Source organism: Lynx canadensis, chromosome D1 (assembly GCF_007474595.2).
Source record: "Lynx canadensis isolate LIC74 chromosome D1, mLynCan4.pri.v2, whole genome shotgun sequence".
Taxonomy (NCBI): domain Eukaryota; kingdom Metazoa; phylum Chordata; class Mammalia; order Carnivora; family Felidae; genus Lynx; species Lynx canadensis.
Window position 1 is genome coordinate 56,726,826 of NC_044312.2, and position 22,092 is coordinate 56,748,917.

General features: G+C 51.2%; 1 protein-coding gene across 1 annotated transcript in view; it reads left to right on the forward strand.

The window, feature by feature from the left end:
• Nucleotides 1-21,657, forward strand: part of MAP6 (microtubule associated protein 6) — a 75,973-nt gene extending 54,316 nt beyond the window's left edge. Inside the window, exons 3-4 of the mRNA XM_030333269.1 lie at nt 1,180-1,376; nt 20,525-21,657. Of these exons, the coding sequence (XP_030189129.1) occupies nt 1,180-1,376; nt 20,525-21,515 (1,188 nt within the window). The 3' untranslated portion in view covers nt 21,516-21,657. The remainder of the gene's footprint in view (nt 1-1,179; nt 1,377-20,524) is intronic.
• The last annotated feature ends 435 nt before the right edge of the window (nt 21,658-22,092 follow it).

A 22,092-nucleotide genomic window follows, 5' to 3' on the forward strand; every position in this document is an offset into this window, starting at 1 on the left:
GTTTCCTATGTGGCCCAGGACTGATTTGTAGGTAAAGTAGCTGATCAACCCAGTCTGCCTGGACTCCTCCAGCTGTAGCACTGAAAGTTCCAGTTCCATGAAGGCCCTCAGTCCCAGGCAAACCAAGATGGTTGGTTACGTTCTGTGCAGGTTCCGTGGACCTCACTGAGGAAACGACCTAGCCTGTGAACCCCCACATCATCTCTGTCCATCATCCATAGACGACGTGGGGCCCAGGACGTAGGGCTGGCTTTGCACCAAAGAAGACTCAAAGGGGAGGAAGGAGGGAAGATTGGGGCATAGGGAACCCAGAGGTGGAGGGCATATGGAGGGACCAGACAGAGCAGGCCCAGAGTTCTGGGGATAAAAGAGGGCCAGGCCATCGCCCGGGAGTGGGGTCAGAGCTAGAGGAAGGGTTTCGGGGAGAGCGGATGGGCCGGAATGGCGGCTCTGGGGAGAATAGTCTGGGGAGCCAGCAGGAGAGGAAGAGTGCTGTGCTGAAGGCCTCGCTGAGATGAGATGTGGTTTCTCCACATGAGCTGGCCGCCCTGGAGACAGAAGCAGAGGAGAGGCTGGCTTATGCCAGAATCTCTGCGTCTTCTATCAGCTAAGGTTCACTTCTTATTAATACCCGTCCACCACGGCTGGGCCACAGCCCTACTCCCCACCACCTCTGCAGTCTGGGCCTCCGGTGTTGGAGAGCCTCGCTCGTGGCAGAGAAGAGAGCATTGGGAAGCACGGGCTGCCCCTCCGGTTTCTGTCGGAGGTGACCCACATCACTTCTGCTCACATGTCATTGACGGAAGCAAATCATAGGCCTGCCTGAGTTGAACAGGGTGACGAGGTATAATCTTCCCTTAGGGGGGGACGGCAGCAGATGTTGCAAAACAGTAACATCATCCACCACCAGGGTGGTTCAGTGGTGACAGCCACCATGCCGGAGAGCCACTGAGCGTGTGGCCACAGCCACTGACCAGCCGGTTTACGCGGGAGAAGCCATATGACTTACCGCCACTGAAAATACGTTATGCCCCGCGCTCCCTCAACGCCCAGTGTTGTCGTTAGAGTTACTGTTTGGCTAATCGTGTCTTCTCTCTAACTTCTCTCTCTCTCGCTCCCTCCCCTTTTGTGTTTCTGTATTTGCGGTCTGTCTGTCTGTCTGTCTGTCTCTCCGAGCAGGTGGAAAAACCTAGCGTTCAGAGTTCCAAACCAAAAAAGACCTCAGCAAGCCATAAGCCCCCGCGGAAGGCCAAAGACAAGCAGGTGGTGTCGGGCCGGGCTTCCAAGAAAAAGAGCACAGAGGGTGCCAGTGCCGCCCAGCCTGATGACAAGGAGCAAAGTAAAGAGATGAACAATAAACTGGCTGAGGCTAAAGAGTAAATTTCACTGCACTTTCCTTTTATCCTTCTTTCCTTTTTTTTTTTTTTTTCCCTTTTTTAACCAACCAACAAAAAAGGCCACAAAATTGATTAGAGGCTTCTCATCTGCCTTGGTCCCGAGTGTTCCGGGAGCTCTTTGGTTTGGTTTCTTTCAGTGGAGGGATGCCGTTTCAAAGACCTCGCGGCATGCCTCCTCTCCAAATCTAGACGGGCCGGGCTGAGTGCGGCACGGGTGTCCGCGCCGTGGGGGGCCCCCGGAACACCAGGGACCCCGGGAAGCGCTGCTCACTGGTTGTGCCTCCCACGGCAAGTGAGAGCGCTCGCTGGTGAGGGGGGCAGGCAGGCCTTAGCATGCAGAGGCAGTTCCAAGTGCCTGGACGTCTTCTGGCCACACTTGGGAATGCCTGTAGGGTGTCCTCCCCTGTTCTCCCCCAAGGCCCGTGTCAGCGATCGGTTCTGAACTTGAGGTGAATGTGTTCTTTTCCAAACTTCGGAGGGTTATCATGTGCTTTAGAAGCTCAACTTGGGCTTCAGCGATGGACAACGTTTGTGGCCAGATTTAAAAAGCAAAAAAACCTCGGCCTTAACGTCCGTACAATGAATCGTGTCTGTTAAGTTTAAGTAACTCTTTTCATAGAATTTTCTGTTAGAAACGCGCAACTCCATTTAGTTTCCTATCAGTGGGCTTTCCGTTGGATGCCAAGTAATAGATATGCCACTGATGACTCAGACCAGGCCAGGGTGAAAAGGTTAGGTGTTTTAGGTACGTTCTAGACATCACAGGAAGATGAAGAAGTTGAGAGGAGAATATTCTCCCCCGTTTACCCTCAGCCTATCCAGTGTTACCAATTTTGCAGAGCAACTGGTTACAGATGACTGAGGAAGGAAGTTCAGGGTGTAGGGTAGTGTGTTTAGAACGTGGCTTCCTTGCTTCTGAGAAACACAAGGTTGGAAGTAGACGTAGTGACACGTGTGGTGATGTTCACTCTCCCTTCCCAAACCCGTGTTTGCTCTGTTCCTCGGAGAGGACAGAGGCTGCTGAGCTTCGGGTTAGAGGAAATTTCTGTGACTTAGCTGAAGATTAGGAGAGTTCCCTAGTAAGTGATTAGCAAGCATTTTAACCTCACTGATGAATGAAAGCAGCTCTCACCGTATCGTGTTTTGCGTGTCTGTGTGGCCAACGCCCCCCCCCAGTGGGGTGGCAAGTGGCACCTTAGTTGTGCTAGAGTTGTATCGTAGGCATTAGTCAGAGAGTTGTGAAAAGACCCCCAGCGCTCACGGGGGAACCCAAAATACCTACCGGAAAAATTGCATTCCCAAACCTTGCGACGTGTACATCGCTCGGTACGCTTTCTTTCTCCTGTCCTTGAAATCCTGACCGTCGCCGGCACCGCGACACGGCTGGGCCTTCGTCCGGTGCCCAGCCGCTGCTGTGTAAGGACGGCGGTGGCGGTGGAGAGCGGGGCCGCGCCAATCCCTTTCAGTCAGTGTGGTGTGGAGGAAGCGGGGCCTCCCCCAGTCCTCTCCGGTTCTGACCATTCAAGCAGCAGAGTCACTGTTTACCCCATCTTGTCGGGCACTTGGGCTGGCTGAGACATCTTTCACAAATACGTCAAGTGTGTGCTGTGTGGGCCGCATTTGTTAAGAGAACAGGATTCTTAGAAATGAAGTGCTCGGCCAGGCCCACCGTCACTTTCCTTTCTATCTCAGGGCGTGGAACTGAGATGTTTTGAAGAAGGTAGAGACAGTTATCGAGTTTCAGTGTTCACGCATCACAGATTTGGATGCCTGTCTGGAAATGACCAGAGCAGATCTCAGTGTTGATTCTAGCTATCTGCTAGCTAATCTTAACATTAACCGGAGAGCTCTAGCAGCGTGATCGTATCTTGACCCAGAGAATTTTGCCAACGTGTGTTCGTTCGCTCAAGATCTGGCATTCGTCAGGCGTGTCGATGTTAGCCACAATTTGAATTTCTCCAGAGAACCGTCATATGTGTTTTACAGATCAAGTAAGTCAGACTTTACGATGCACAGAGGAACATTCATTCCACATTCTCGTCCTGAACGCCTGTGAGCCAGGCACCGTGTTAGGCACCCTGGCTACTCTACATAAATCTGTCTCCACAGCAGCACAACCATATGATGTGATCTCGGTGCCTGATGCGAGTTTCTTTGCCCAAATTGTAGCTTCCCACCCACTTTGCAGCCCCAGGGACTGAATTTCCTACCCTGCCCCACCTACGGCTTTAGATGCAACCTGTATCATGTCTTTTCAACACTCCGCCCCCTCCCCCGCACCCCCACACCCCCCCACCCCCGCCCCGCCGCTGTCTTTTTAACTCCTGCGATTGAGAAAACCCTGTTTGTAGTTCACTTTGACTCTTGAATGTGTCCTTTCACGGCCAGAAACTTCCTTTGATTTCTACTGTTTACAAATAAAACTCAGCCAATCTCATTCTGTATCCCAAACATACTGGTTGAAACTGACACTGGTTTCACAAACAGTATTTTGGTTTTGCCTTTCTGAAGATGACCAAGCTTCCGATGCCTGTCTGTCCACTTTTGTATATCTCCCTGCCGATTCCCCAACTCCCCTGGCAAGAGAGCAAGGCCTGAAGCATTCCCACTGCCTGCTTTGCTTGCCTGCAAAAACAATGCCTAAGGCTGTGCGCTGGCTCCTCCAAGTTTTTCCTTATCTGCTGGTGCTTCCAACCTGTCCATTATACTCTTTGCCTCTCCAAGGCAGACAGGAAGTGTCTAATTACGATTTTGTGGCCTGGGTTTTGTTGCATACCACAGATTGTCTATGTAACGTGTAACGCACACCTCTCTTGGTGCTATTCCATTCCTGCTGTTAGTAAGAAAATGACAAAAAATATTCATGTATAGCCAATTGATTGTGACGTGCTTGTGGTCTGTGCTTGCTCAGAAACAAACAAACAAACAAACGGTTTTTTTCCGATTATAAATAAATGCTAAAGACGAACACCACTTTCTTGATCTTATTTCCTTGGTAAGGCCCAGCTGAGTAGGTGAAGGAGCCAGCCTTTGCCATTTGAGCCACTCTCCACGAGGTGAGCTGTGCCCTGCAGTTGTTCTGGGGTTCTCCATAATGCAGCTTGACTCTTTTAGATTGCCTCTCAGATACTAATTGCAAGCAGTCAGAGCTAAGTGTTGGGAAAGGCGAAGATGGACCGAGAGACCCACTGGCCAACAAGGTAGTGTAACGTTTTGATCCCGTGTTGCTGGGGATTGAGTGAGCGCCTGCACCCAGCACTGCGTCGCCACACGGGGAGGCTGGGCCCTGATTCTCCACCCCCCTTCCCGTCCACCCGGAGGACTGTCGGTTCTGGCTTTTTCTCCTCCCAAGAGATGGCAGGGACGCCTTCACTTAATCATTCCGTCTGGTCTGGTCGTTGTGAAGGTTCCACCCTCCGGGAGCTGGCTCACTGTGTGGGTTATGGGGCGACGGTCTTGTTTGTGCCTAACATGGGAGGGTGGAAACAGCCGTAAGAGAGATCCAAATAAGGTAACAACGGACCAGGTAGCTGGTTGCTCCTGTGAAGGGCAAGTGTCTTAGTACCAGGGGTGGGGAATCAGAAGGCTTCGTGGGGGAGGGAACCTCGGAGAACGGGTGGGATGTGGGTGTGCAGGGCGCGTGGGGGTAGGCCCACAGGCAGGAGAGCATATCTGGGAGGGAACCTCAGAGTTAGGGCCAGGTTTAACCACTGGGATATCCTTCTGCTGCAGTGGGAGGCAGAAGGTTATATACTTTTTGTGTGGGATCCCACTTCCTTTTACTAACGTATGTTGATTGAATACCTATCATGTGCCAGGCACTTTGCTGGGCACTAGGGAACCAGGATGACTGAGACCCCACCTCTGGTCACTGTGGGCCATGAAGGAGGAGCCCATTCTAGCTGGTTCCATGGATCAGGGAGGACTTCAGTGGATGAGCGGGTGATGACCAGGTGAACAGAGTCTGGGGTGGCCAAGGCATGCCAGACAGAAGGAGCTGCGAGAGCAAAAGTGTGGAGGGGTCCAATACCAGGTGAGCTCAGGGCCTGGGGGAGCAGTTCACTCAGGGAGGGTCAAGGCAAGGGCTGGAAAGTCATGGAAAGGCCTGGCGCCATGTGAGTGGGCGGTTACTAACTGGGATCTCCATTCCATACACCCAGACTGCACCCCCTGACCTTTGCATGCTCCCTGCCATCATGCTTCTTGCCCTTACCCACATATGGGGCAACAGCCACAGGTCCTCTCTTGCTTTAGGCTAGGAGCTCTAGGCTGGGACTTTTATTCTAATGCTGGTCCCCAATTTTGGGGTTTTGGGGAGGAGCCATGGTGGGGCTCGATCAAGGGTCATATATATGAAAACCCACTATCTATTTGTTTTCCAGATGAACAGGAAACACCCCACCCACCTGCCTGCTTTTGTGTAAGGCAGAAAACGCAAAATTCTGTACAGTGAATGAAACATACATGAAAGTATATTATTCAGCTCTTTTTTGATCAGTTAATTGCCTTGACCAAAACCAGGGATTGAGAGAGGTAGAAAGAAAGACAGGCATAAAACAAAGAGGTAGAAATAGAGGCCAAGGGGGAAAAAAGACCCACAGAGAAACACATATGTGGCGACACCCATAGTAAGCGGAGAAAAGGTGAGGTGTACTCAGAATCAGACAGAGGTCATGAATCAGGCAACTGAGGAGGCAGCAGGGTGGAGAGCCTTGCTGGCTTCATCCGTGTGACCAGAGGTCTGGCCTCTGCCAGAGCCTCGGCCTGTGGTTCCCTCCATGCTCCCCGATGCCACCCAAAGCCCAGGAGGCAAATCTATAACCTGTAACTAGTGTCGCTTCCCCCAAACAGCTAACAAACAGAATTAAAACCAACCTGCTAGTTTTAAAATAGGTCATTGCTGCTAAATTAGTTATAAGTGTATTTTAATTCTTCCTTGCAGTTTGTGAGTTCTTAGTGAAACCCATCCCTCATTTTTTTTGTGGGTTTTTTTTTTTTTTTTCACTAGGGTTTAAAATTTATAACCTGCTTCTCATGATTAGGGCAGTGTTAAGTCTCACTTCACCAAGGTATGAACTCCCTTAATGTGGCATCGTGGTTTCAAGGTCCTTTTACTGCTAAAATGTCTTAGAGCGGTTTACCTTCTCAGGACCACAGGTATAAAAGCTTTCTTGCAGCGTGTAACCTGAGGACCATCTACTGTTAAGGCAGGACCCTACCCCAGCTCCACCTGAAGCCACCGAGACAGGAAAGGCAGCTGTTTCAAAACAATGGCACGAACCCTTTCTTAGACTCCACTCTTGCCGAAGCAGACACAGAGCCCGAAGCTGCTTCATCCCGCTGGCCTCTGAGGCACTGATCCTCATAACACCCAGACCATCTAGAATGCCTATAACAGAATCCGCATCACCGCATACCTTATCGTGTGAGCCGGTTGACACTGGCCGTGACTTGGGCCTCTACAAGTCAGTGCCAGCTGTACAACCCCGTGTCACTCCCTGAGCGCTCTTGGCCTTGCTGTCTGCCTCTGAAAATGGGGACACTGACACCCACCTCAGGGGAGAGGAGCCAGGGTGAAATGACACGATGGCCATAGGGAACCCACAATGGACACTAACTACAGGTCATTTCAGGCCCTCCCCCTTCCTTTTACAGTGCTTGATGGTCTGTGTTCACTAGCTTCCTGATAGAGAGTTAGCTTTAGGTCATCTCAGACAATGCGTGAGGTCGATTGAGGCAAACACTGATTAAGAAAAATGCTTTTAAAGAATTCTGGCTGTCGAATCACCTGGAGTCCACAGACCTAAACAATAATATCTTAACAATTTGTATGTATTGTCTGCCCACAAAGCATTTCTTTCTGTGCCGTTCTGTCGACCCCTCCTAATCCGGAGCAAGTATCTGTGCCAGGTAACAGAGAAGGAGGCTCAGAGAGGAGGGGGTGCCTGGATGGAGCCCAGGGCTTCTGCCCCGCAGCCTGCACTGCGTCTCTCCTTCCCCTGAGGGAGGCTGGGGCTGGCCCGAAGTGAATCAGGCTTCAGTCATCAAGCTGGATTCTTTTAAATTTTTTTTTGATATTTATTTTTATTTCTGAGACAGAGACAGATCGTGAACGGGGGAGGGTCAGAGAGAGAGAGACACAGAATCCGAAACAGGCTCCAGGCTCCGAGCTGTCGGCACAGAGCCCCACGTGGGGCTCGATCTCACGGACCGTGAGATCATGACCTGAGCCGAAGTCGGACACTTAACCGACTGAGCCACCCAGGCGCCCCAAGCTGGACTCTTAAATAAAACTACACCCACACCTCACAGTTGCCGCAGTCTGGTCAGGCCACTGCAGGGCCTCCCGCAGGCTTCCCTAGAATCTTTAAATCTTGGGACCCAGATACAAATGTTGGGGGGGGGGGGTGAGGATTAAGATTTGATCAGGTCTCCCCACACAACTGGCTCAAACATCCTGACTGAACTGGCCAACTGCCTCAGCCAGATGTAAAGGTTTATCTCCCTGGGGTACTAAATTAACTGGGTAACTAAATTGCATGGTTATTGAACACAGAATGATCCAGCAAATTTTTCTTTCTGAAGAACTATAGTTGGTAATAGAGATACTGAGATAAAACTGGCATCCGCTACCTGAGGCATTGGGTCAGAGACCACTATTCTGTGCTTTTAATTTCCAACAGTAGACCTGAGCTTAACTCTCTGCCCCTTGTCCTCATATAAATGGTCCTTAAATGCTGGTTAACTTTGACATTGTCTGCAACCAACTATCTCAACCCAGACATCTTATCTGGGGCCCAGGGAGTTTCAGATGCTGAGATAAACAAATTCCTGCCATGGCTACTGGTTTAAGTTGCCGGAGGGATCTTTAGAACATGCAAATCTGACCATGTCACACCCTGCCTTCAACCATCCGTGGGCTCCTTGTGGCCCGCAGAAGCTTATTGTCCCCTCGGTGCACCATGCTGCTTCTCACCTCCATGCCTTTACCCACGCCGCCCCACCTGCTCCGATTGCCCTTCTCCTGCTTCTCCACCTGGCTAACTCATCCTTCGAGACTCTGCTCAGGGGACCGCTCCAGGAAGCCCTTCCCGCACCTCCCACGCTGGCTGGGTAAGACGCTCCCTGTGTGTGTCTTCATCACAGAACTCACCACGTGTACTGTGCTGCCTGCTCATGTGTGTGTCCCCTGCCCTGGACTGTGCTCCCCCCGGGGCCGGGACCAGCTCCTTCTGTTCACCTGTGTAGCCTTAGCTGCTGGCCCAATGCCTACCTCAGAGAACGTCTTCTAAGTTGTTTGTTGAATGAATAATGAGTGAGCGAATGAATGATGATTTTCACCATCTGCCTCCCTATTCACCACGGTGCCCCCACAAGGCTTTATTCTGCCTGATAACTGCCTCTGCTCACATGAAAAGAGTGGTTTCAAGAGAGGTCACAGCACAGATCACGGAGCAGTCAATGGCTGCTTTTGTAACGGCCAGCCTACCTCTGTACTTTACGTAGCCACTTTTTCTAAACAGGCCTGACTTCAAAAAATCATAGACTCTTGGTCAGAGGGTAATCTTAAGAGGCTGGCTAATCCCACCCCCTGCCCGGTGCAGAGCTCCTTACTTCATGACGGCAGAGAGGCATCCGCTGAGGGGATGTCTTGGGAGTCAGGGCTGGGAGTTAGAGCCAACAGGCCTGGTTTTAAATCCAAGCTCTACTGTTTACTGGCTGTGTGACCTTGGCTGAGTGTCTTAATTTCTTTGAGCCCCAGAGAGATAAGTGTAATACAAGTATCCATCACTATCCAAATCTGTTTGGTTCCCAAATCTAGAAAGTAGAAGTTTGGTCAGCAAGGGACATAGTTGTTCTTCTTTCTTTTTTTTTTTTTTTTTTTTAAGTTTATCCATTTTTGAGAGAGAGAGAGAGGGCAGGTGGGGGAGGGCAGAGAGAGAGGGAGACACAGAATCCGAAGCAGGCTCCAGGCTCCGAGCTGTCAGCACAGAGCCCTGCATGGAGCTTAAACCCACGAACCTTGAGATCATGACCTGAGCCGAAGTCAGTTGCTTAACTGACTGAGCCACCCAGGCGCCCCAGAAAGGGACATAGTTTTATTTGCATCTTTTGGTTCCAGAGTTGGGGATAGCAGGTGGTAAGAGTTCTAATAGCTGGCAATACCTGCTTCTGATCCACAGAACCGTCTCTTGTGAGGGCCCAGTGAAGATGCATGTGAAAGTCCTCTGTCAACAGCGAAGCGGAACACCCTTCTGCTTTGTCAGTAGTTCATTTTCTGGATGGTTTCGCTTCCCAGTCACTTCCCTGTGACTGTGACTTACCACCCTTGGTCCCAACGATGTGGTGGCTGGAGCGAGCTGTGGTAAATCCCTCTGTCACACCATAGCCTGAGACAGAGCCCACCTAGTGCTGCTTCTTGCTGCCCTCCTCCCATCCCCAGCCCTTCCCCAGCCCCTCCTCTCTGAACTCACCACGAAATCACCTGGTATAGATTCCGTTTCCGAAATTACATGTTCATTTTAATTGAGCCCCTCTGGACACACGGAACCAATTTTGATTAATTGCTCAAGATCTCAGCCTTTGCTTTAGATGGGGTGGGAAGGAAGGACAAAAATTGATTTGCAAGTTTCCAGGAGTACAGAACTAGACCGGAACTGAGCCTTTGTCTGGTTGCCTTAGTTTAGCGCTTTACATTTTTAAAAAGGGTCATTAGCAGGATTATCAGACTCTTGGCAACCCCTTTGAGACCATCAGCTATGCGCTTGACTTTGCCTTCTTGGTGCTAAAACAACCGAGGATGTTTTTTTAAATACTTATCATACAACTGGGGAGTTATTTAATTTTTCGTAGCAGGTTATCTCTAGAAAAGATATTTAGCAGCAAAAAGGAAAACGCCACCACCACAGGGCAGAAAACCCAGCCATCTAGCGCCCCCGGGGGCAGCCATCTCCCTACGCTTCATAAGCACAGACCTGCCCGCAGGGAACCTGGAGTCAGGCTCCACTTCTGTAAAATGCAGAGTGGGCACAGCTCAGGGAAGGAAAAGAAAGTGTATTTGGCTTTCATACCTTGGTCCTCACTGAATCCTCACAGAAGGCTGGAGAGGTTGGAGGTCTTCTACAGACAAAGAAATCAAGACTTCGCTTAAGTAACAGAGTCACACGACTTGTAAGTGGTGAGCCAGGGTCTGGAGCCAAGTTTGGGTTACTAACGCCCCCCCTCTTCGTCCAGCACTCGGGACCACTTCTGGGATTTCGGTTGGGAAGATGTGCGTCCTCCTAAAATAGCGGCCTCTTCATCCTGTCCTTTCCCTGCTCCAAATCCTGCAGTGACTCTAGGTACTCTTGTCATCTGCGGAAAAGGAGTCAGATAAAGGCCACGGATGTTGTGATCAGCACGGTCACCACCCCCTCCCCACCTTCTGCCTGGCGACCCCCCACCCCCACCCAGAACAAAGCCTTGTGGTGGCAGCGTTTTCCCTAGCTGTGGTCCTAACTGTTCCCCCTGTGCTGATGTGCCACATCTGGGTGCATTCTGTGTGGCTCCAGGCTGGTAGACGGATTGGCAGCCGTACAGGTATGGGCGTAGATGGGCACTCTTAGACCAGGATGCTGCTGCTTTCTGGGACTGTCTTCTTCGCCAGGGTCTGCTGAGTATCAGGCAGTAAGCCCAGGGGAGTGGTTGTGTCGGGGAGGCAGGAAGGGCCGAGGTGAAGGGGGACCGGTGGCTGGGGGCCTGGCCCCCAAGAGGGGCAACTTTCTTAGGCGATGCAGTTGGGAGCTTGGAGCTGGGGGACCCGCAGAGGTCAGTGGCCCCCGCCTCCCGCACCAGGCAGAACCAGTCAGGGTCATCTCCAGCCAGACCCTGCTTAGACCTCGGCAGAGGAATTGGGACTCTCTCCAGTTGGAGTCTCGCTCCTCAGGGATATTGTTGGAGAGAGGAAAGAGCTTGACTCAAAAGTCTGTCCTCCTTGGTTGAGGTCTTGACATAGCCACAAACTTACCCTGCGATCTTAGGCAACCCACTTCCCCTTTCTGAGCTTCATTTCCACCTACAGCTGGAAAATGGGGGGCGGGGGGTGGGACAAGGGATGCACCCCTCATGCCTCGCAGCTGCCTGGCCGGCAGGGCTGCTCCGAGAATAGTGTGCCATGTTGTATGCCCTACTAGAAGCCTGTGAAGAATGGAAGGACAAAAAGGTATTAAGGCAGTTAAAAATAAGACATGATTTGCGTGCCATGGAAACGTGGCTGTTAGAATTTGATCTTGTTTGAGTGGTGTTTACAACATCGCGCTCCTAACCATGTGCCCTGTCCGCCCCATGCCAGAGCTCCCCGGTTCTCGCTTCGGCGGCTTGGCACTCAGTAGGCATTTATTAAATGTTTGCAGAAGGAAGGAGGGAAGAAAGAGGGGGGGAGGGGAAAAGGAGAGAGGGAGGGAGGGAGGGAAGGTGAGAAAGGAAAGAGAGGTGAAGCTGATGCTGGTCTGTGGTCTCGCCCCAGCCTGGAGAGGCAGCTGTAAAGCAGTCGGTAAAGCCTCTGATGGGGCTGTTGTGAGCAGGGAGGCTCTGTGGCCACATGGGAGGAGTACCGACCCCTTCAGGTGGAGGGCTCCACTGAGGAAGTGACTCTGGAACTGAATCTCTACTCCCGGAGGAGGAGAAGAGGGGGTTACCGGACAGACAGGGAGGGGTGGTGGTGGCCCGCAGGGCACATGCGGCCAAGAGAAAGCTAAAGCAGCCGAGGGCTGTGTAGATGGAGGTACAGACTCTGGGGCAGAGGCGGTGCCTCCTGCTTGGAGACACCTGCACTAGCATTTTCAGTTCTGGGGGGGTCACACTTTCCGAAGGACGGAGGGGGCGACCTAGCTGTGTTATGAGGAGAGCAGTCAGGACAGCGAGGGCTCCGGAAACCAAATATCTGAGGCGTGGTCGGTGTCTGTTGCCCAGAGAATCCAGGAAGAAGGACACAATCGCTGCCCCTTCAAAGAGCTGAGAGGCTGTCCTGGAGCCAGGCGGCATGGCATTTCCTGAAAGGGCGGCCCCGGAGCACAGAACCGGGAGCAGGGCAGGGATGGGAGGGAGTGCAGCTGACCGAAACACAGGTTTCCGCTCAGGGTCGAAACACGAGGCCACCAAGAGGTGTGTGCCCTACCTCGGGGCAGCGTGGGCCGTGGAGGGGCCCGTTGGCAGGGAGAGAGTGACAGAACTCAGGAGACCCGATGACTCTCAGGAGTAGCGCTTTCCTAGAGCAGACAGGGAAGACTGCTCCAGCCAAGCGACGTCTCTGCCCCGGAAGGGACCTCTGGGTCTCCCTGGCTGACGGTTTGGGGTCAGGGCTGCCGGGGGTGCCGGCACCCTGGCAGCTTTACGGTGCGCATGGTGTGTGTTTGTGGGTCTGTCCCCTGCTCCCCACACCGGTGGGGGTGGGGAGGGGCTCCTGAAGGGCCCAGGTCTCATTTACTCCCGCGCCCCCAGCACAGGGCCTAACCCAGAGCAGGGGCTCAGCGGACTTTGTCCCATGAATGGATAAAAGAAAAAAAACTGAAAGAGAATAAAGAGATAAAGCGATACACCAGCCATCTGTTACTCACAAATGTCTGCAGGTGCTACTGTAGGGCAGACGCGAGATACTAGCGATGCAAAGACGAGCCAGACACAGCCCCTGGGCCAGCAGGAGAGGCAGGTCATTACCAAACGCCAGGACAACTGCAGACGTTGTGGGGCTAGCACGGAGCCTGTCGGGGAGAGAGGCAGGAGTGGGAGTCCTTGTTTTGAGAATGCCTTGTCTCCTGCAGATTCTTCGTAAGAATAATGAGCCTTTCAAAGATGGTCTCCTTGTCCCTCCCCCTCTGGTAGCTGCATTTCTTATCCTGCCTTGGGAGCTTTGTTTGTGCCTGGGAAATGCAGGCTTCTGTGCGAGGTCCACGAGGGCGCAGAGGAGGAGAGCGAAGCCACCAAATTACCGTGTCCGCTGTCTCCCCAGCCTTCTGCCAGAGCCCCTGAGGTGCAGTCGGCCTGGGCCCTGGCTCAGCCCCCTCCTGCCCATCTTTGTTCCAAGTGAGTTTGCTCCATCCCTTCTACCCATTAAGATGTCGAGGGGCCCATGTTTCAGTCCTGGACCTGCTATCCATCAGCTGTATGGCTATGGGAGAGTCACTTGCCCACTCTGAGCCAGTTTCCCATCACAGAGTAACACAACTGGACTAGATCATTGAGTCCCTCTTTGGAAGTAACATATACTAAACACCCATATTCCAGGGGTCACGCCAGGAGTGTTCCCACGAACTAATCCTCCCTAGAAGGTGAGCACTGTAATCCCCACCTTATAGATTATGGATGCTGAGATATAAAGGCCGGCATGCCTGTGATGACACCCTGTGGGCTAGAAAGATGTTGGGTCGTCATGCAGACCCAGCTCTTCTGGCCCCTGACCCAATCCACGCACTCCCCACCCCCGACCTGTGGGCTACTCTTTACGTTATAAGAAATGATCTATGTTAAAGCACCTGGCACCCAGCCTGGCACATGCTTACTGCTCAGAAAATAGGGGTTTCTTTCTTCCACAAGCCTTTTCCAAGCTGTGGAGGCAGGGGATTCACGGAGAGAGCCCATAGGTCCTTGATTTTTGAACAGGGCCCTACTTAGAGCACTGCCCCGGTTCTGGGCTACTTTGATGGTGCATCAGGAGACAGTCTGGGGGGGAAAAAAAAGAGAAAACCACACGGGTGGATTATGGGATTAGAATTGTGTGCAAGGGTAGAAATCCAGCAGGAGGGAAGGAAGCCCTTTTTCCAAATAGTCTCTGGCAGGGCTCGCTAATCCTGTTTCCAGACTCTGATAAAGCATAGATCCAAGGCCAGTGTGTGTGTGCCCAGGAGGCAATTGCCTGTCTCCATGGTAACAGGAGGAAGGGCAGAAAATCAAGTTACTAAGACTTAGGATGTCTCATATAACCTTGGAACACTAAATTTTGCAAATACGACAGCACCCAGCACAGAAAAGCTCTCATGTATTCATTCATTTGACAAGTATTTAGTTGGGGTATCCCCTGCTGTTTTAGGTACAGACAATATGGTGATATGCAAAGTCGACATGGTCCTGCCCTCTAAAAGCTTCAGTCTAGTAGGGGAAACACTAATCCAAAAGAATGCGAGTAATCAGCCTTGTGAAGGGGTGGGAAAGACAGTGCAGGGACTAGGAGAGCCTGTAGCTGGTGACCTTGTCCCATTGACGGGGTCAGGGAAGGCTTCCCTGGGAAAGTGCTCCAGTGAGCTGAGAGATAAGGGATGAGTACACATTAACCAGGGCAAGAGGGAGCAAGAGAAAGTTCTTGGAGGAGACAACAGCACGTGCAAAACTGGAAATGGAAAGAAGCAGGGCGTACTGAGGAACAGAACAAAGTCCTGGGAGGCTGGGGACATAGAGCCAGGAGGGCATTGGGAGCAGACTGCTCAGCTAGATGGGGCCATGTAACAGGTTTCACTCTCTCTCTCTTTTTTTTTTTTAATGTTTATTAATTTTTGAAAGAGAGAGAGAGAGACAGAGTGCAAGCAAGGGAGGGGCAGAGAGAGAGGGAGACAGAATCTGAAGCAGGCTCCAGGCTCCGAGCTGTCAGCACAGAGCCTGACATGGGGCTCGAACTCACAGACTGTGAGACCATGACCTGAACCGAAGTCGGACGCTCAACCAACTGAGCCACCCAGGCGCCCCTAACAGGTTTTACTCTTTATGCTGAGTGCAATGAGAGCCGTGAAGAGTTGTAAGCAAAGGGGGTTGCTTTTTGGAAAGGTCATTCTGATTTCTGTATGAAGAATGGATTGGAGGAGGAGGAAAGGATACCAGTTAGGAGGCCGTGACCGTGGTCCATGGAAATGATGACACAGCTGGTGGAGGAAAGGGAAGGAGGGAAAGAAGTGGAAAAATTCACGAGACAAATGTTAGGAGCCGGAACAGATGTTTCCTGATGGATTGGGTGAAGGTTTTATGGAAGAAGGAGATATCAAGGATAACGCTGGGTTTCTGGCTGGGGCCGTGAGATGAATGATGAACCAGGTCTCAGGAACAATAATTTGTAAATCTTAACATTTGACCTTCTTTGTTGCAGGTACTGTGCTGGGCACTGGGGCTGCAGGCCGGGAGGATGGCCCCTGCCTTCAGGGAGCTCACGGGCACACTGGGGGAAACTGACATTAAATGGGGTATCTGTGAATGTGGGAGAGACTGTAAAATGGTGCGGCAAGAGGGAGCTCATTTGGAGAGATGCAACCAGGACCTTGTGAGGAAGTGGGGTCTGAGCCGAGCTGTCAAGGACAGACAGGGCAAAGCGGGTGAAAGGGGACAATCCAGGAGGCAGAAACAAGAAACAAAGCACAGGGGATGCGTAAAACAGCACGGGCTGCCCAGAGGACGGTGCCAGGAGGGTGAGGCTGGAGGGCTGGTCACCCCTCTCCCTGCCTTCCTCCAGGGCTGCCGTGAGGGTCCAGTGAGCTAAAGTAAGGAGGATGTGAGCATTTAGTAAGCTGTTACTACAGTTCATGGGAATGGACTTAACCACGTGATGCACCACAGCGCTTTACAAATCTGGAGAACTGTGATTTCACATCCCTGCCCAACAGGATCGTCTGATCCTCTGTTGTAAGAGTTCCTGACATTTGTATTGTTATCCCCATTTTATAAGTGGAGAAACTGAGGTCTCTAGTGGTTGAGTAATTGCCCAAGATCTCCAAGATCTTGCAGGCAATAAGCAGCACGGAAGCCTCAAGATGAATCCAACAGGTTGTTCTAGTTTCTGAGAGGGGACGCGGGCTGGGAGCCCGAGAGGGTCTGTGGCACGTGTTGTCCTGAGAAGATCTGCAGCTGGCTCAGGGCTCCAGATTTTTGGTTGCGCCGGTGGGGCCATGGCCAAGGACATGCCCATGCCAAGGACAGCTGGCCCGTGGGCCGGGGGGTCTGAATCCGGCCCATCTCACCTTGCCAACCGGCTGAGGGTGCAACTTAGAATCATTCACATAGAAGGCACTGGGCGGGCGGCTTCTGCCAGCCTTACTGGGAATGGTGGGGCATTTTACAGATGGGGAGACTGGCAGGGCACTGTGGAGCCGAGTGATGGCCAGTCAGTGTCAACGAGAGTTTTATGTTGTCGTTGAGGGTGGCCCTGTCCATAGGAAAACCAACTGAGGCTGCTTTGGTTCCATTTATTGTTATTATTTTTTTAAGACTTTATTCTTAAGTAATCTCTTCACCCAACATGGGCCTCGAACTCACAACCCCAAGATCAAGGGTCGCGTGCTCCACTGACTGAGCCAGCCAGGTGCCCCAAGGCTGCTTTGGTTTTAAAAATGAATGCTTAATTTATAAAAGTAATGCATTTTAAAAATCTGGTAAAATTCAGCAGTCTCTTTTAAGGGGGATTTTATAACCTAATTAGTTGGGTTCCCTTAAATAATTTACATTAAATTATAAGTCATTTAAAACAAACTGGGGTGCCTGAGTGGCTCAGTTGGTTAAGCATCTGACCTCGTCTCAGGTCACGATCTCATGATTTGTGGGTTCGAGCCCCACATCGGGCTCTGTGCTGACAGCTCAGAGCCTGGAGCCTGCTTCGGATTCTGTGTCTCCCTCTCTCTCTGCCCCTCCCCAGCTTGCACTCTGTCTCTCTCTCTCAAAAATAAATAAACATTAAAAAATAAATTAAAAATAAATAAATACAATAAAATAAACTTAAAAATATAACTATTGGGTTAACATAAAAGTTCCATCATTGTTTTCAAAATTTGTAAAATTGTCTTCTATCTTTCAACTTAAAATCACAAATCTAAATTAATTACTCCATTATACATTTTATATTGGAGTCACAAAGCTAATCTGTTAGGTATTCTAATATGCCAAATTATTTGAAACATCACAGATGTGTTCAAAATCAATCTACATAGATTTTTCCTTAGCTTAATACCAAAAAAGGGTAAGATTGTAGATTTATCAGTTTTATCATTTCTAATCTTCATTCTAAACCTTCCCATGAGTCAAGACACTTCCTCAGGAAACAGCTTCACCAACCAAAGCAATCTAGGGTTATACGTGGGGTTAGGTTGCAGGTGGCTAAGAGGCTCTTTCCACAGAAATGTGGGGCTTGGCACGGGGGCCAGGGCCTCTAATACCCAGGGAAGTTCATTTTGCCCACACTGCGGGGCCAGCCCCCTGTTTTGTCTCCATGCCAGCCAGGGACGCCGAGTTTATGTGCTGCCAGTGAGGTAGGTTTTGCAGTGCAAGCCCCTGAGATCAAGTTAAGCCCTGTCACCTCTTGTGTCCCCTCCCTCAGCTCTGTCACTGCTTCACAGTAACCTCACCCAGGTTGTTCACTACCTGATGGGATTCATCCAATCCATTTCCTACTTGGTTCCATTCTGAATTAGGTGACTTTTATCTCCTCTCTGGACGTATTTTAAACTTTTATTTATTTAATGTATTAAAATAATATTAAAATAAATAAAATGTATTTATTTTATTTAAATGTTTATTTTTGAAGGAGAGAGAGTGTGAGCGGGGGAGGGGCAGAGAAAGAGGGAGACACAGAATCCGAAACAGGCTCAAGGCTCTGAGCTGTCAGCACAGAGCCTGACGTGGGGCTCGAACTCACGGACTGTGAGATCACGACCTGAGCCGAAGTTGGACGCTTAACCGACTGAGCCACCCAGGCACCCCAGTATTAGATGTATTTTAATGCTGTCTTTGGATTCTGCGTACTTCGGGTGGCCTTGCCTGACTCTCTCTGCAAACGCTAAGGTCCCACTGATGACAGCCAGCTGTGTCCAGCTGGCCAAAGCAGCTTTTGGTCTGGGTCATGCTGAGCCAGGGAGCCACCTTGGCCCCTGTTGGTCCACTGTGATGCTCAGAAACATCCAGAGGGATTGACAGAGTCTGCCTAGGATGCTGTGTACTCTGCTGAGAGACATAGGTCCCCAGGGAACCCAAGATGCTACATACAGTAAAAAGCTTCTAGACTGGGATGACATATCACAATAAAAATAGTCCCAATATGTGTAGCGTTACTTCTAAATAAATAGAAAAATAATTTTTTTTAAGTTTTTATTTATTTTGAGAGAGAGGGAGAGAGAGAGAGAGGGAGAGAGGGGGGGAGGGGCAGAGAGAGAGAAGAGAGAGAATCCTCAGCAGGCTCTGTCCTGTCAGCGCAGAGCCCAACATGGGGCTCGATCTCATGACCGTGAGATCCAGACCTGAGTCGAAATCCAGGGTCGGTTGCTTAACTAACTGAGCCACCCAGGTGCCCCATAAATAGAAAAATAATTGTAATATTGCATAGTAATGTCGTGGTACAAGGTGCTCGACGTACATGATCTCTAATCATAAACTTCTGAGTAAATATCATTATATCCAATGAAATAGATGACAAACTTGAGGCCCAGAGAGACAAAACCATCAGAAACTAGGGAAGTGGTAGCAAGTAGGGGTCTTACTAAACCAGCTTTAATAAGCAGGTAAGACATAGTCCTAAAAGCTGATGGGAACTGTTAAAATGCTGAAGAGGTTTTAAGCTTAAAGACTTGACTGGCCACAGAGCGTAAGAGAGTAATAATAGCTCCCCTGTACTGAGCAGCCTCTGTGCCCGGCACTACCGTGGACAGAGGACAGGCTCCAGGAGTGGAAAGACCCAGACTCTAGAGTCCATGGAGGTCCCTCACTTTCCAAATCGCGTGCTCCCTCCAGACCTCAGTTTCTTCCTCTGACAAGTAAGGGTAATACAGTCCTCCCCGCATGCTTCACGGGGTCACCACGTTGCCGAAACGAGCTATGAGAAGGAGTGATTTGGAAATTGGAATGTGCCGTAGGTGTGCCAGGGTTTGGGACACTGGCTGAGTGCCAAATATCAGCCTGGCCTGCAAGGAAGGAGTGTGTGTTCTAAACTAGACGGGTGGCCTCTGCGTGTGGCCCTGAATGTGTCAGTGATGTCACCTGCTGTCCGCGATGTGGATGGGCCAAGGGATGAGGAGGGTGTCCACAGTGAGGCCTGGTGAGAGGGTTGGATTTGGCTGCAGGGGAATCAGCCCCAGAGCCTTGGAGTAAGTGAGGGCAAGGGCCCAGGGTCAGTAGAGGGAGCCAGAAGTGGGGATAGAGCGGGGGGGAGCAGGGCCACTTCACTGCCTGAATGGAGAGTCCCTGCCTCCAAAGGTGGGGCAATGGCAGTGGCTCAGGCAACAATGTGGTGCATCGCCTATAGAGAATTTAAATGCAGTAAGAAAACCAATTAAAAGCCACTCTGCTTTTTATTATCACCTTGCGTAGGCTATTCTAAACCATGTTAATGAGAAAATACTTTCCCCTTAGTAGGAAGAGATGTTAGAGGGACATTCTCCTGCCCTCTTTTATATATATATATATATATATATATGTGTGTATATATATATAATGTTTATTTATGTTTGAGGAGGGGAGGGGCAGAGAGAGAGGGAGACACAGAATCCGAAGCAGGCTTCAGGCTCCAAGCTGTCAGCACAGAGCCCTACGCGGGGCTCGAACTCGTAAATCGTGACATCATGACCTGAGCCGGAAGTTGGACGCTTAACAGACTGAGCCACCCAGGCACCCCTATCCTGCCCTTTGTATTATCCCTCTCCACAGCCAGTCCTTAACAAAGGATTTGGGGGCGGGGGGTAGCAAAGGCCCTGAGAAGAGGGAAAGCGTACTGGCCTCTAGGGTCATCTGAGTGGATGGCTAAGACGGGCTCGCAGGAGGGCCCAGCTATCATGGAGGAAGGGAGAGCGGCCTGGGTGGAGTGTGGGGTGGACAGGCTGCTGGGATGCCCACAGCCACAGGAGGACTCTGAGCCCTCTGCTGTACTGCCCTCGTCAGCTGGGTGCCCCCCGCTGTGCCACGCGCAGGTTATAATCAATTGGCAAGCACATTGAATGACTGATTCCTGAGCCTGCCCCTCCCCCCACTCCACGTTCTGTACTAAGAACATGGACATCAGATTCTCCTCTTGGCTCTCCAGGAAGAGTTCCCTTCCCAGGCTCCTCTAGGCCGAGACTTATCAGGCAATCTGTGCTCTGCCCAATCCTTGGCCTGAGCGTTGGCCCTCACAGTGACTACCTCTCTCTCCTCTGCAGGAGCCAGGTTGAACTCACCAGCGATTCACGTAAGAATCGAGGTCCTGTAGCCACAGAGCCAGACAAGGATCAAAGTCCTATGGGCCCAGGGCCTCTGAAAGATCAAGGTCCTGTGATCCAAGATCGTCCAAAAGATCAAGGCCCTATGGTCCCAGAGCCTCTGAAGGGTCAAGCTCCTGTGGTCTCGGGGCCTCTGAAAGATCTAGGTCCTGTGGGCCCCGCACCAGTTAAGGATCAAGATCACGTGGCCCCTGAGCCTTTAAAGAATGAAGGGTCTGTGATCACAGCACCAGTAAAGGAACAAGGTTCCTTGGTCCCGGTGCCTCCAAAGAATCAAAGTCCTGTGGCTCCAGAAATAGTTAAGGATCAAGGTGCCATGGTACCAGAGCCTCCAAAGGATCAAGGGCCCATGGTCCCAGCGCCTGTCAAAGATCAAAGCCCCGTGGTCCCTGAGCCTGTGGATCAAGGTCCCATGGTCTCAGCACCTGGCAAAGATCAAGGTCCTATGGTTCCAGAGCATCTGAAGGATCAAAGTGCCACGGTCATAGCACCTATAAAGAATGAAAGTCCTGTGCTCTCTGAGCCTGTAAAGAATCAAGGTTTAGTGGTTCTGGAGCCAGCCAAGGATCAAGGTGGAGTGGCCCCAGAGATTCTGAAGGATCACGATTCTGTGGTTGAGGCACATGTAAAGAATCAAGGTCCTGTGGTCCCAGCACTAGTCAAGGATCAAGGTCCCATGGTCCCAGAGCCTCCAAAGAATCAAGATCCCATGGTCCCTGAGCCTGTGAAGAATCAAGTTCCCATAATCCCGGTGCCTCTGAAAGATCAAGACCTTCTGGTGTCACCACCAGCAAAGGACCAAGGTCCTGTGGTCCCTGAACCTCTGAAGACTCAAGGTCCCAAGGGCCCTCAGCTGCCCACTGTCTCACCTCCACCCCCAGTCATGATCCCAACTGTCCCCCACGCGGAATATGTTGAGAGTTCCCCTTGATACTCACCCCTCGACACGCCAAGGAAGGATCTGGCGGTGGAAGTGCTCCCTCCCAGGGGCAGCGAAGACACATATTTAATCTGCATGAAACACGCACTGTATAGTCTTGCTGGGATCTAATAAAGCTGGTCCCTCTGGCGCAGTAGTGTCTCTGGCTCTACTTGAGTGTGTGCGTGTGTGTGTGTGCGTGTGTGCACGCGCGTGCGTGCCATGCACATTTACAAGAGGGCACGCGGGACTCTGCACGTATCCATCTGGGGCAGATGAGTCTGAGAAACCCCCAGCTCTGCGAGTAGATAGTGTAAGATGGGAGGGGGTGGGAGTTGTTAGGAGATGGAGGGCAGGATCCCATGATGAGGATGTGGGGCAGAACAATCCTGTGTCTCTCCTCCACTCTCACTCCCACAGCGCCTCACTTCTGACACCATACGTAAAGCAATTAGCCGACACCAGCTGGGTGTCCTGCGATGCGACTCAATTCTGACAGTATCCACCTGGGGATAGCGTCAGACCCCACAGGTTTTAAGGACTCAGCCCCACACGATTGCCCCCAGGCCCCCATTGCAGATGCCACTTG